This window comes from Chiloscyllium plagiosum, chromosome 3 (genome assembly GCF_004010195.1).
Source record: "Chiloscyllium plagiosum isolate BGI_BamShark_2017 chromosome 3, ASM401019v2, whole genome shotgun sequence".
NCBI classification, from domain to species: domain Eukaryota; kingdom Metazoa; phylum Chordata; class Chondrichthyes; order Orectolobiformes; family Hemiscylliidae; genus Chiloscyllium; species Chiloscyllium plagiosum.
The window spans coordinates 7,832,003-7,845,456 of NC_057712.1; the positions used below are offsets into that span (position 1 = coordinate 7,832,003).

General features: G+C 40.1%; 1 protein-coding gene across 1 annotated transcript in view; it reads right to left on the reverse strand.

The window, feature by feature from the left end:
* ldah (lipid droplet associated hydrolase) overlaps positions 1-13,454 on the reverse strand; it is a 291,233-nt gene that overhangs the window by 250,900 nt on the left and 26,879 nt on the right. The window contains exon 2 of the mRNA XM_043676835.1: positions 10,628-10,792. Coding sequence (XP_043532770.1) covers positions 10,628-10,778 — 151 coding nt within the window. The 5' untranslated portion in view covers positions 10,779-10,792. The remainder of the gene's footprint in view (positions 1-10,627; positions 10,793-13,454) is intronic.

Here is a 13,454-nt window from a genome sequence, read left to right on the forward strand (position 1 = left end):
TGTTCTACAGCCCAAGGATTACAATTGAAAAGATTGGTTCACTAATACTTCTCAAGGGCAATTAGGAATGAGCAATAAATGCTCCCCAAACTGAGGCCACCTACATTACAAAAGCAAATAAAGAAACTCCTAAAACTTTAATTCAGAAAGAACAATCTGCAAGCCACAGTGTGAAGTATGCCTACAAACTGAATCACATGTTAATCAGAGAATTCAAAACCAACAAAATAAAGCTATAATATATTAAACACAGTTCCCATTGAGCAAGTGTTTTTGCCTTGAGAAATGTAAGTTACACAATTATGTTTACAGACACATGGACAATTCCAGCATGTTCATGTTTTATAAGAATTCATTGTCCCACAAGACAAGGTTTGGTTAAAATTAAGGTTGCAACAATGCCAGGACTTTGAGCTTCGTATCTTCATCCAAGAGGGACTTCAAAGCTTCAAAACCTTGGCCATTATTCTGATTCAAAATGACTGCCAGTGAAGAAATACATCATAGCTGGCCCAAACAAAAGCAAAGCTTGGGAAATGGGTTACTGGAAAATACAAGTTCACAGCCAAAATGGAATTTGTTACAGCTCTAGTTAACAATCTGATTATGAATGTTATAAATTACTGTTCATGAAATGAGTTATGATGGATAGATATTTGGTCTCTCCTTCATTTTTACAAGTAATTTTCAAAACAGCAAAAGTATTGGTTACCTCAAGCATTTTAAATCTCCCAAGAATTATGAAATCACTCATATTCTGGTGAAAGTTATGAACTAAAGGTTCACATTTACTCCAACAGTGTAGCTGTCACATCGACAGAGAAGCATACAATCCTAATTCATTAATTTTCTGATTTAAACTGCAGTTTCCACAAAAAAAGCTTAGATAATTAAAATAAAATCCTGCTTCACACTTATACAATTTGTGACATCTCTGAAAGATTGTGTGTATCCTGGAAGTTAATACTGCACAAAAATCACTGAATTACAAAAGTCACTGAATTACAAAAGTCACAACTGTTTCCATTATTTTCCCACAAAATAATAATTGTTCACTCATTGAGGTTTTGAGACATCAAACACAATGTAGTTATATCATGGCCCATTGTAATGTTCTATGGCTGAGAACTAGTCATTTAAAACATGACCATATTGAAGTGTAATCTGGGGTGTGGTATAGCATTAGACTATAATCAACAGCTGGGTCTTCAAACTAGGCAAGCTTTGAGCTTTTTCATCATTCTTGCTGGCAGCAAGCTTCTCGCCTGCACACAAAAAATTAAAATGATTTTTTTAGCCTGTGGTAATAATCAAAGAAACCTGACAGCATTCTGGAGTTGTTGGTCTGATTGATAGCCTCTGGTGGACAGGCATGTTGCTATTAAGTGAAGCAGCTTATACCTCGGAGGGATCTAACAAACCAGAACTCTTTACAGCATTTGGCCCAATAATGTTTCCAAGGTTAATCTTTTGAAGGGTACATTTAGCTTTCTTTCAGCTGGATTGCTAAGATCCCATGAAATGTTTGGAACAGAGCCTTGGAATTCAGCTGCGTTTTTTAGTAAATATTTATGTTGAGCATTCACATATTACTCAGAAAATTACAATGTCTCATTCCATTTTTAAAATGACAAAGCAGAGTTAGATTCATCATGAGCCACAGGTTATTAGGCCATTGTCAACTGCTATATTCTTTGGTCTTGTTTCCATGAAGAACCAACTACTGTTCCTTATATATGAACATCTTCACAAATTGTATAGAACTGGAACATTTTTAGCAATCACATAATGAAGTTTCAAGAAGCATGTAATTCAGAACAAATTGAGAGAGATTACAATATTCTCAAGCAAATAAATTAACGTCCTAATAAAATTTGGAATTTGAGGTTGCTTACTTGCCTTACCTACCATATGCCAAATGGATGCTGACTAACTAATTCATCATAAACCTTTGCACAAGTTATTAAAACTACAGAATTTAGTTTCCAGCCAACATAAGCTATAATTATGAGCATTGAAACATAAGGCAGATGAAGTACAACCAATGTTAATACCAAAGTTTGGATTGAAAGTTTTGTTTTCTAGTTTCATTAAGGTGTATAGAATTCAGCAGAATCCCACTATGCTGCTTTCTTGCTAAAGGAAGATTGAAAGTTACATCACATGTAATGTTGCTTAAAAATGTGTTGCTGGAAAAGCGCAGCAGGTCAGGCAGCATCAAAGGAACAGGAGAATCGACGTTTCGGGCATAAGCTCTTCTTCAGAAAGGAGGGCTTATGCCCGAAACGTCGATTCTCCTGTTCCTTTGATGCTGCCTGACCTGCTGCGCTTTTCCAGCAACACATTTTTAAGCTCTGATCTCCAGCATCTGCAGTCCTCACTTTCTCCTCTCATGTAATGTTGTCCTATACATTGAATCATGCCTTACAGCAATGCTTAAGACATCTCCATCACCTGTGTATATCTGTCCCACCAGCAATCCAGACTCTGCAAAAGAACTGGCACAGTGGTTTACAGTAAGGAGGGCACTGTCCTGGAAATGCTCAACATTGATTCTAGATTCCATTAAGTCTCAAGGCATCAGGTCAAACATGGACAAAGAATCCTGCTGCTGATTATGACCTCCCACTCTCATGCCAGCTGCTAATTCAGTGCTCCTCCATGTGGACCAACACTTGGAAGATGAACTGAGAACAGCAAGAGCACATAATGTATTCTGGAGATCTCAATGGCCAACCTGAAGGACATAGCTGCTGGAGGAGATGTGTGACAAATGCTGAAGGAACAGACATTAACAAATAAAATCTACTTATCTCACAGTCACCAATCCATTTAATACAGATGATTCTATCCATGTGGGTGTTGGTTGGAAGAGCCATTGAATGTTTCTCGTGGAGACAAAGTATTGCCTGTGCACTGTCCATCACAGCGCATGGCACTAACATGGTGTGAAATTAGACAGACTCAGATCGGATCAAAAAGCTCAAACCTGAATGTGGGTGTGTTGCTATGAGCTATCAGTAGCAGCAGAATACCCAAGAATATGAAGTGGCAAGCAGGAAATGTTGCAATGCAGGACAAAAATAATAGATGGCAGTCTTCAACCCAGTCAAATCACTTCAAGCATTAACAAATCGCTGATGGCACCAGCAACTGAAATCAGCCGTGAACATTCCAGCAACATTGCTGAAGGCTTGTGCTCCTGAACCAGATCTGCTGCTAGTCAAGCTGTTCCAATACAGCTACATCACAGGAACCTGCCTCATAATGTGGCAAATTACCCACATATATTGACGGAAAACAGAACGAATCCAATCCAGCTAATTACTGCCCCATCACTGTATATCCAATCGTCAGCAAGATTAGGTCAACAGTGCTATCAGGCAGTATCTACTCAGCAATAAACCAGGGCACTGACGCTCAGCTTGTCTTCCACCAGGTTCACGTGACTCTTGACCTGATTACAGTCTCAATTCAAGCACAAACAAAAGAGCAAAACTCAATAGTGAAGAGAGTAACTGCTCTTGACAGAGGGGTAGCATTTGACTACTTGTAGAATCAAGGAGCCCGAGCAATACTGGAGTCAATGGGAACCAAAGATGTAAGATTCCACTGTTTGGAATCATATTTAGCACAAAAGAAGATGGCTATGGTAACTATAGGTAAATCATCTTGGTCAAAGAACATCACTGCAGGAGTTCCTCAGGTTTGTGCCATCGTTAATTGCTTCATCAATACTTTACCTCTATCATAAGGTCAGCTGTGGGGGTGTTCGTTGATGACTGCACAATGTCCAGTGCCATTCACGATTCCTCAGATACTGAAGAAAGGCCTGGACAAACTACATTGGCTTGCTCAACATTTTGATTACCATTGGTTAAAATGCTAATTGAGCTCAATTCAGAGCGAATGTTAACCTTCCAACAGCATTATAGAACATAGAACATTACAGCGCAGTACAGACCCTTCGGCCCTCAATGTTGCGCCACCCTGTCATACTAATCTGAAGCCCATCCCACCTACACTATTCCATGTACGTCCATATGCCTGTCCAATGATGACTTAAATGCACTTAAACTTGGCGAATTTACTACCGTTGCAGGAAAAGCATTCCATACCGTTACTACACTCTGAGTAAAGAAACTACCTCTGACATCTATCTCCCCTCACTTTAAAGTTGTGTCCCCTCGTATTTGCCATCCCCATACTTGGAAAAAGGCTCTCCCTGTCCACCCTATCTAACCCTCTGATTATCTTGTCTGTCTCTATTAAGTCACCTCTCAACCTTAGAACATAGAACATAGAAGAATACAGCGCAGTACAGGCCCTTTGGCCCTCGATGTTGCGCCGNNCTCTCTGCTCATCTACACTATCAAGAATCTTACCATTAGCCCAGTACTTTGCATTCTGGTTACTCCGACCAAAGTGAATCACCTCACACTTGTCCACATTCAACTCCATTTGCCACCTCTCAGCCCAGCTCTGCAGCTTATCTATGTCTCTCTATAACCTACAACATCCTTCGTTATTATCCACAACTCCACTGACCTTAGTGTCGTCTGCAAATTTACTAACCCACCCTTCTAAGTCCTCATCCAGGTCAATTATAAAAATGACGAACAGCAGGGGACCCAACACCGACCCTTGCGGTCTGCCGCTAGTAACTGGATACCAAGATGAACATGTTCCATCAATTACAACCCTCCGTTTTCTTTCAGCAAGCCAATTACTGATCCAACCTGCTTTGTCTCCCACAATCCCATTCTTCCGCATTTTGTACAATAGCCAACTGTGGGGAACCTTATCGAACGCCTTGCTGAAATCCATATATACCACATCAACCAGTTTACTCTCATCTATCTGTTTGGTCACTTTGTCAAAAAACTCAATAAGATTCGTTAGGCACGACCTACCCTTCACAAAACCATGCTGACTGTCCCTAATCAGATTATTCTTTTCTAGATGGTTATAAATCCTGTCTCATAACCTTTTCCATCACTTTACCAACAACTGAAGTGAGACTCACTGGTCTCTAATTACCAGGGTTGTCTCTACTACCCTTTTTGAACAAGGGAACCACATTTGCTATCCTCCAGTCCTCAGGCACTATTCCTGTAGACAATGATGATTTGAAGATCAATGCCAAAGGCTCGGCAATCTCTTCCCTTGCTTCCCAGAGGCTCCTAGGATAGATCCCATCCGGCCCAGGGGACTTGTCTATTTTCACACTCTGCAGTATTTCTAATACCTCTTCCTTGTGAACCTCAATCTCTTCTACTCTAGATGCAAGAATCTCTGTATCTTGCTCGCCAACATTTTCATTTTCTATAGTGAACACTGTCGAAAAATATTTATTTAGTGCTTCCCCTATCTCCTCTGACTCCACACACAACTTCCCACTATTGTCCTTGATTTGCCCTAATTTAACTCTCGTCATTCTTTTATTCCTTTGCAAAAGATCAAGCAAATGCCCCACAGAAACTGTAACAATATTTATCTGTCAATAAACTTTACGGTAACAGATTATGCAGTGAAGATTACATGATGCTTTCTGAAGCGAACTATGTGCAATTGGTAGCTGCAATTCCTACATCTCTGCAGGAGGACCTTACGGTCACAGTTAGGCCCAAACATTTTTAGGTGCTTCCTCAATGATGTTCCTGTATCATTATGTTAAAGGTGAGGGATTTTCACTGAAGCTTGCACAATGCTCAGTACCACTCATGCCTGCGTGTATAAAAACCCAGGACAACATGCAGCCCATGGGCTAGAAGAGGCTAGTAAGATTCATCCTTCACAAGTGACAGGATTGAGAATATCCAACAAGATAGCATCTAACCATCTCTTGTTGACATTCACTTAATGGTAAAGTCCTGGGGAGTGTTGCTGAATAAAGCAACCTTGGGAGCGGGTTCATAGTTCCTTGAAAGTGGAGTCGCAGGGTAGTGAAGAAGGTGTTTGGTACGCTTTCCTTTATTGGACGGAACATTGAATACAGGAGTTGGCAGGTCATGTTGCAGCTGTACAAGACATTGGTTAGGCCACTTTTAGAACATTGTGTGCAATTCTGGTCTCCCTCCTATTGGAATGATGTTGTGAAACTTGAAAGGGTTCAGAAAGATTTACAAGGATGTTGCCAGGGTTGGAGGATTTGAGATATAGGGAGAGATTGAACAGGCTGGGGCTGCTTTCCCTGGAGCATCGGAGGCTGAGGGGTGACCTTATAGAGGTTTATAAAATCATGAGGGGCATGGAGAGGGTAAATAGATAAGGTCTTTTCCCTTAGTTGGGGGAGTCCAGAACTAGAGGGCATAGGCTTAGTATGAGTGGGGAAAAATCTAAAAGGGACCTGAGGGGCAACATTTTCACACAGAGGATGGTGCATGAGCCACCAGAGGAAGTGGTGGAGGCTGATACAATTACAGCATTTAAAAGGCACCTGGATGGGTATATGAATAGGAAGGGTTTGGAAGGATATAGGCCAAGTGTTGGCAAATGGGACTAGATTAGGTTAGGATATCTAGTTGGCATTGACGAGTTGGACTGAAGGGTCTGTGTCTGTACTGTACATCTCTATGACTCCATAATTGCATTGCACTACTATTACCATTACAATGTTCTGAGGGTTACCAGTGACCAGAAACTTATCTGGACTAGCCATATATATGTGCCTACTGGAGCAGCTCAGAGGCTGCGATTTTTGCAGCAACTAATTCACTTTCTGATTCCCAAAATTCTGTCCACCATCTCCAAGGCACAAGTTAGGAGTGCAACTGAATATTCTTCAATGGTTGGATTAGTATAACTCCAACACTCAAGAAGCTTGACACTATTCAGGAAAAGGCAGCATCTGAGGAGCAGGAAAATCAATGTTTCAGGCTGGAAAACTTCATCAGGAATGAGGACACTTTTATTAGCCCATAGTGAATCATGGAGACTTGTTAACCTATCAATGGCAAAACTACAAACACTTGAAACTTTCATATTAGATTAGATTAGATTCTCTACAGTGTGGTAACAGGCCCCTCGGCCCAACCACTCCACACCGACCCTCCGAAAGAGTAACCCACCCAGACCCATTTCCCCTCTGACACCTAACAGAGGGGAATACACCTAACACTATGGGCAATTCAGCATGGCCAATTCACCTAACCTGCACAACTTTGGACTGTGGGAGGAAACCGGAGCACCAGGAGGAAACCCACGCAGACATGGGGAGAATGTGCAAACTCCACACCGACATCTTACAGATGTAAACTTTATGATGAGAACAGGCACATTCCTGATGAAGGGCTCCTGCCCGAAACTCGATTTTCCTACTCCTCGGATGCTGCCTGACCTGCTTTGCTTTTTCAGCACCACTCTAATCTTGACTCTGATCTCCAGCATCTGCAGTCCTCACTTTCAACTATTCGGGAAAATGCAGTCCATTTGGTCAGTATCCCAAACATTAGTTTAAAATTTCACTCCCTTCTAGAGTTTTAATACCTATTGGAATTTGGAAACTGCTGAGTCCGGGGGAAAACACTGGTTGACAGGCTTTCGGATCTCTCCATAAAGTTTACATCCTTAAGATATGAAAGTGTCAAGTGCTTGTAGTTTCTGCCATTGATAGGTCTCTATGATTCATTATTGACCAATAAAAGTGTCAAGGAAGTTCTTTTTTAAGAAATTGGAAAATTATGAATGAATTGCTTTTTAAAATAAATTTTACTTTGCACAATCTGTTGTCACTTTGTGATTCATTAGTTCTATGCAGTGTCTAGTGTGTGTATGGACCTAAAAATGCCTTGGTTGACATGTGGTAATGGGTGGGGGTGAAGATTTCCATGGCGACAAGACTCCTATAGGGTCCTATTGTTCTTCACTGAAGTTCCACAGCTGGAAAGGGGACCTTTAATAATATATTACTACGTACCTGACTGGCCTGAAAGTAATCCATACAATCACTATCCCTCATCGTCCCAACCTCAATAAAAAGTCCTCTCTTTGCAAACACTTTCTCCCAAGGTGGGTGGATTCCCACTTTCCTAACTCCGACCACCCATCTGAAAGATGAAAATCTTGCCCAGAAATTCCATTTCCCTCTCTATTAGATTCTCCTTAACCTGAAGATTTCCACCAACACATCTTTGTTTCAGATTTTCAGTATTTGCAGTATTCTGCGTTTTTACTGTTACTTATTTACTGTTGTAAGGCACTGACAATCTCACCTCTGAGTAACCTCACTTCTGAGAGTGGTTTGTGCAATCAGAACTAAGAATGCACCTTTGTGGATCAGCGTGTCTTTGCTTATACAAACTGTTAAGCACTGTCCACTATAGTGACATGCTGCTGGGCTACAGATGTCCTTAAACTAATTTTTAATCTGAATCACGTCCTTGCAAAGTACTGATGCCTGTTGTTTCTAATTTATTACTAAACTTCACAAATAAATCTGCTACATTAAGCCTCTGCCATGTTAGTTTTCAACAAATACACTCAGCATACTGGCCCACCTGGTAATGTAGCACTCAGTGCTCAGGCAACATCAAAACTCAATATAATTAATCATCTCAGGCATCCAAGAGATGAACACCATAGGCAATGGAATTTCAAAGACTACTAAGCAACATCTTTTGCTGTTAGAGGCCATTTGTACACTATTGAAAAATTACTTATCCTTCATGGTATATATATATATATTCGCAGAAGGCTTTGAAGCAAGAGTCATAATTTAAGAGTTTTGTTTTGCACACATTTATAAACATCAGTGTATTGTACAATGAGAATCTGGAGTCACGTGTAGGCCAGACCAGGTAAGGATGCTCGTTTCCTTCCTTAAAGGGCATTAGTGGATAGGTTTTTCTGACAATCGATTCATGGTCATCATTAGATTCTTAATTCCAGACATTAACTGAATTCAAATTCCACCATCTGCCATGGCAGGATTCCCAGAACCCGGGTCCCCAGAACAATTTCTGTGTCTCCGAATTAACAGTCCAGTGATACTACTACTAGGCCATTGCCTTTCCCCTTCATAAAATGTCAACAATCACAATAGCACAGTTCATTGCATTCACCTTCAATGACTATGGGAAAATGTTTTCACAAAGGTTTGGTTTTGTACAACGAAATGCAGAGATATGCCATCTTCTGAGAGTGCTCCTGCTACACGTATCACAAAGATGGCCCAGAAATTGCCCACACCTATTAAATGCAAACTCAAACCTTTCTATGCCGCTTACATTGTAAGTCATTTATCTCTTACTTTTTAATCCTCTACTTCTCGAGTCTCAAGAATGCTACTAACAGATTGAGGTTCCTTTGCAACCTCCACAAAGACTTTCTGAATTTTTCTCCATAATGGAGACACTCTCCTTAAAATTAAAGGCAATTCAATTTTCATTTTGTTAAAAGTTGATCCAACAAATCAAAGTGATACTCAAATCTTGAATCAATTTTATCAACTCTTGACCTTTCAGGTATGGCTTACACCAGAGCGGCAAATCAACCTTTCAAATGTCTACTCTTAAAGGAAAGAATCTTAGAATTTAACTTTTCTGCCTGTTTAGGCTAAATACCCCAGCTGACAGGTCTCTTGAGTATTGTGTTATGAACATGAGTCGAGAGTGTGGTGCTGGAAGAGCCCAGCAGGTCAGGAAGCATCCGAGGAGTAGGAGAATCAACGTTTCAGGCAAAAGCCCTTCATCGGGACGAAGGTTCAGCGATGGAGCAAAGAATTTCCTTTTTGAGTTTTACCCACATTGAAAAGGTCCAAGGTTGAATTAAGGATAAAAAATATATTCACTTCTGAACCCTGAACCCAAAAGAACCTCTCAGGACTTTATTTTTGTGACTTTACTTGAGGTCACCCAAAAATCAGTCGTCTATTCATTGCTCCTTTGCTTCCTAATTTATATTGGCTTACGGTCCAAAATAATGAAGGACTTATGCCCGAAATGTCGATTCTCCTGCTCTTCGGATACTGCTTGACCTGCTGTGCTTTTCCAGCACTACACTCTCAACTCTGATCTCCAGCATCTGCAGTCCTCACTTTCTACCTGTTATGAACACGAGTATACAAACCTCAGCAGGCATCAAATCTGCATGTGGAAAATAATTCACACTCATTTTTTATTGCAACGCTGGTAACCAAGTGACAACTCATAGTGGAGAGAAATCAGAATGGTCCAGTGACCCTTCCTTGACCTGAAGCGTTAACTCTGATTTTTCTCCACAGACGTTTTCAGACCTGCTGAGCTTTTCCAGCAATTTCTGTTCTCATTTGAAGTTCTTTTGGCTTTTATTGACAACACAAGTTTCCTTTGTGGATAGCTTTTGGGAGGCAAGAGGGAAAAAGATGCATTGTTGTGCAACTACTGCTGAAAGAGCTGAAATTATTTTTCCACATGCAAACAATCGCAGGCTTAAGATAGAAATTAATTCCCCTGAAGAACACCAAAATCATACAGAAACCAAGTATTTCTTTTCTTTCAAAGCAATGATCAATTATAAATTTCAGCATCTCAAGTTGGATCATTCAGTACTCCAATAGCATAACGTGTAAGGTCCTGGTACATTCATGTTCTCAAAACAACCTCTGATATTTTTTGGCTCAGAAAATCCATTATTTTGGATTCCTTACCTGGAATAATGAGGAATAACACCTTGGTAGAATTACTTGATATGCCTTTCAGCCAGCAATCAGCCGATCCAAACTTTAGCAGCTGAGTAGCAGCCCCACAACAATAAAGGAATTCTTCTTGTCCTAATGCCTCTTCCTCCATCCACAGCATTTTCGTACTAGAAACTAAACAAAACAAAATTTATAACTATCAACATAAAACACACAAGAGTGCATCTTCTTTGTAGGGTGGGGATAATGGGAGGTTGTTTTTTTTAATGATTAACATCAAACCACATCTAATGTTTGGTACTTACAAAGAACATAAATTATGATTGTGTAAAGCCCAGCAAATTCAGGCATACTTCCAAACGTCCAATGGATGGTGCAACTTAAAACTGAATGCCAAACATAGGTTCAAAGCTTAAAGTCACCCAAATTGCACAGCTGCATGGAGATTGCTACCACAACAAGAGAAGAGCAAGCCAACTGAAGGATCATATTGAAATGATTTAAGATTTTAAAAATTATATACACTAAAAAAATGTTAAGAGCAGCACTAACAATGTTTTTAAGAAAAGAAAAAACTTTATAATCTTTTCATTGGCACGAAAGCAAGTACAACAACTATGCAGAATAATAAAACATAGGCTATTCTCCTCAAGAGAATCCTGCAATAATTCTGTGTTCTATTTTGCAAAACATACTACTGCTAATAATGATTTAACATAAGGGTCAGGTCTGTTATTCAATTCTGGTTACTATGAATTTTTAAAATACATTTTTTAAATGCAATGTTTGAACTAGTTGAAAAATACTGCCCCCTTTCTTTTGCTTGGTGCAGTAACAGTTCCACAGTTATACAAATATTTTTTCAATGAATATAAGTCTTTGAAAGACCAGGATGTGGAAATCAATTCAGAACCTCAAAATTACAACTAAAATAAACAAACTTTTTAAAAAGTATTTGAATACTTGAGTTGGTAACATACACAATCCAGTAAATTTAGTTCCAGGGTAATTACAACGGCTCATAGCCTTACTTCCTGTGGTACTGTCTCCTCCAAAAAACATCATAACAAAACTGTCTGTTATTCTTCAACAAAAGCAGAAATTGCTGGAAAAGTTCATCAGGTCTGGCAGCATCTCTGGAGAGAAATCAGAGGTAAAGTTTGGGTTCAGTGACCCTTCCTCAGAATCCAAAGATGTGCAGGTTAGGTGAATTGGTCGTGCTAAATTGCCCATCGTGTTCAGGGATGTGTAGGTTAGGTGCATTAGTCAGGGCCAAATATAGGGTAGGGGAATGGGTCTGGGTGGGTTACTCTTTGGAGGGTTGGTGTGGGCTTATTGGGTCAAAGGGCCTGCTTCCACACTGTAGGGATTGTATGATTAACCATCTGTCATTCTTACTTGCTTCAGAGATAGAGCAAAAAATTTCCTTTTTGAGTTTTACCCACATTGAAAAAGTCTAAGGTGGAAATAAGGATAAAACAAACTAAAAAAAGACGTTCTGAACCCTGAAGCCCAAAAAACTCTTAGGATGATTTTTTGTGACCTTACTTGAGATCACCCAAAAATCAGTCGTCTATTCATTGCTCCTTTGCTTCCTGATTTATTGGCTTAAGGTCCAAAATGTTTCCAATTTAAAACCCTAAAATCCGTGTTCAAATCCCTACCTGACTTTGCTATTTCCTACCACTTTAGCCTTCTTGAGCTGAAATCACGAAAAGAACAATGAACTGCTCCAATCGCGACCTCAGTTACATTTGAAATTATGGTCACCACACCACTGATAATGAATCCATCAGCCTTTGAAATTCCCTCAATAAATCTCTTTGTCTTCCTACTTCTCTCTCATGCTTTTTAGATGCTAATTAAAATACACCACTTAGAGTAAGCTATCAGTCTCCTCTAGTGTCATTTTCTTCAGCTGTGTCAAAATCGCGCAACACACCCGTGAAGCTACTTTGACCATCCTACCACACTGAAAATATTACATGAACACGGGTGGTTGGCCATTGTCATTGTGTCTGAGGAACTAGAGGTGGCGAAAGTTCTGAATGCTGTAAAAAGCTTCTGAGCTAGAAACACAAGAATTCTGTGTCCCTGGGATTTTTCTGGATTTGGAAATCAAATGACTTCCTGTGAAGTATCAAAAGTCTTTTCTCAGAGATGGCAATGTGCAACGTGAACAAATTCTGCAACAACTTCCTTAAAAACAAGTCTTCCTACCTGCATGCTGAAGCAGGGTGAGATCACCATAACACATCAGCAATATTTGAGAAGGCTACACTTCATTCACAGAATAGCTGGGTTCCGTAGATGCAGTTAGAGAGGGACATCTTCATTTGAATAAAGATCGCAGTTAGAGAGGGACATCTTCATTTGAATAAAGATCTGAGCCAAGTTCCAAACAGTCCTCCTAGCATATTCCCCATTTGGCATAAACTCAATTCGTTCATTTGCTGACATATAACATTTGTTCCCCAAACAACCAAGGCAACTCTTTGAAGATCATTTCTCAATTCCTTTGAATAGATGTTCCTTGTCCCGCACCAGATCATTCCTGCCAGTGACAAAAAACATTTACTAAAAATAACTGTGACTAAAAGATTCACAGTGCTTTATCTAAATTAGATTAGATTGCCTACAGTATGGAAACAGGCCCTTCGGTCTAACAAGTCCACACCAAACCTCCGAAGAGCAACCCATTCCCCTACCCTATATTTACTCCTGACTAATTCACCTAACACTATGGGCAGGAAATGTGTTGCTGGAAAAGCGCAGCAGGTCAGGCAGCATCCAGGGAACAGGAGAATCGACGTTTCGGGCATAAGCCCTTCTTCAG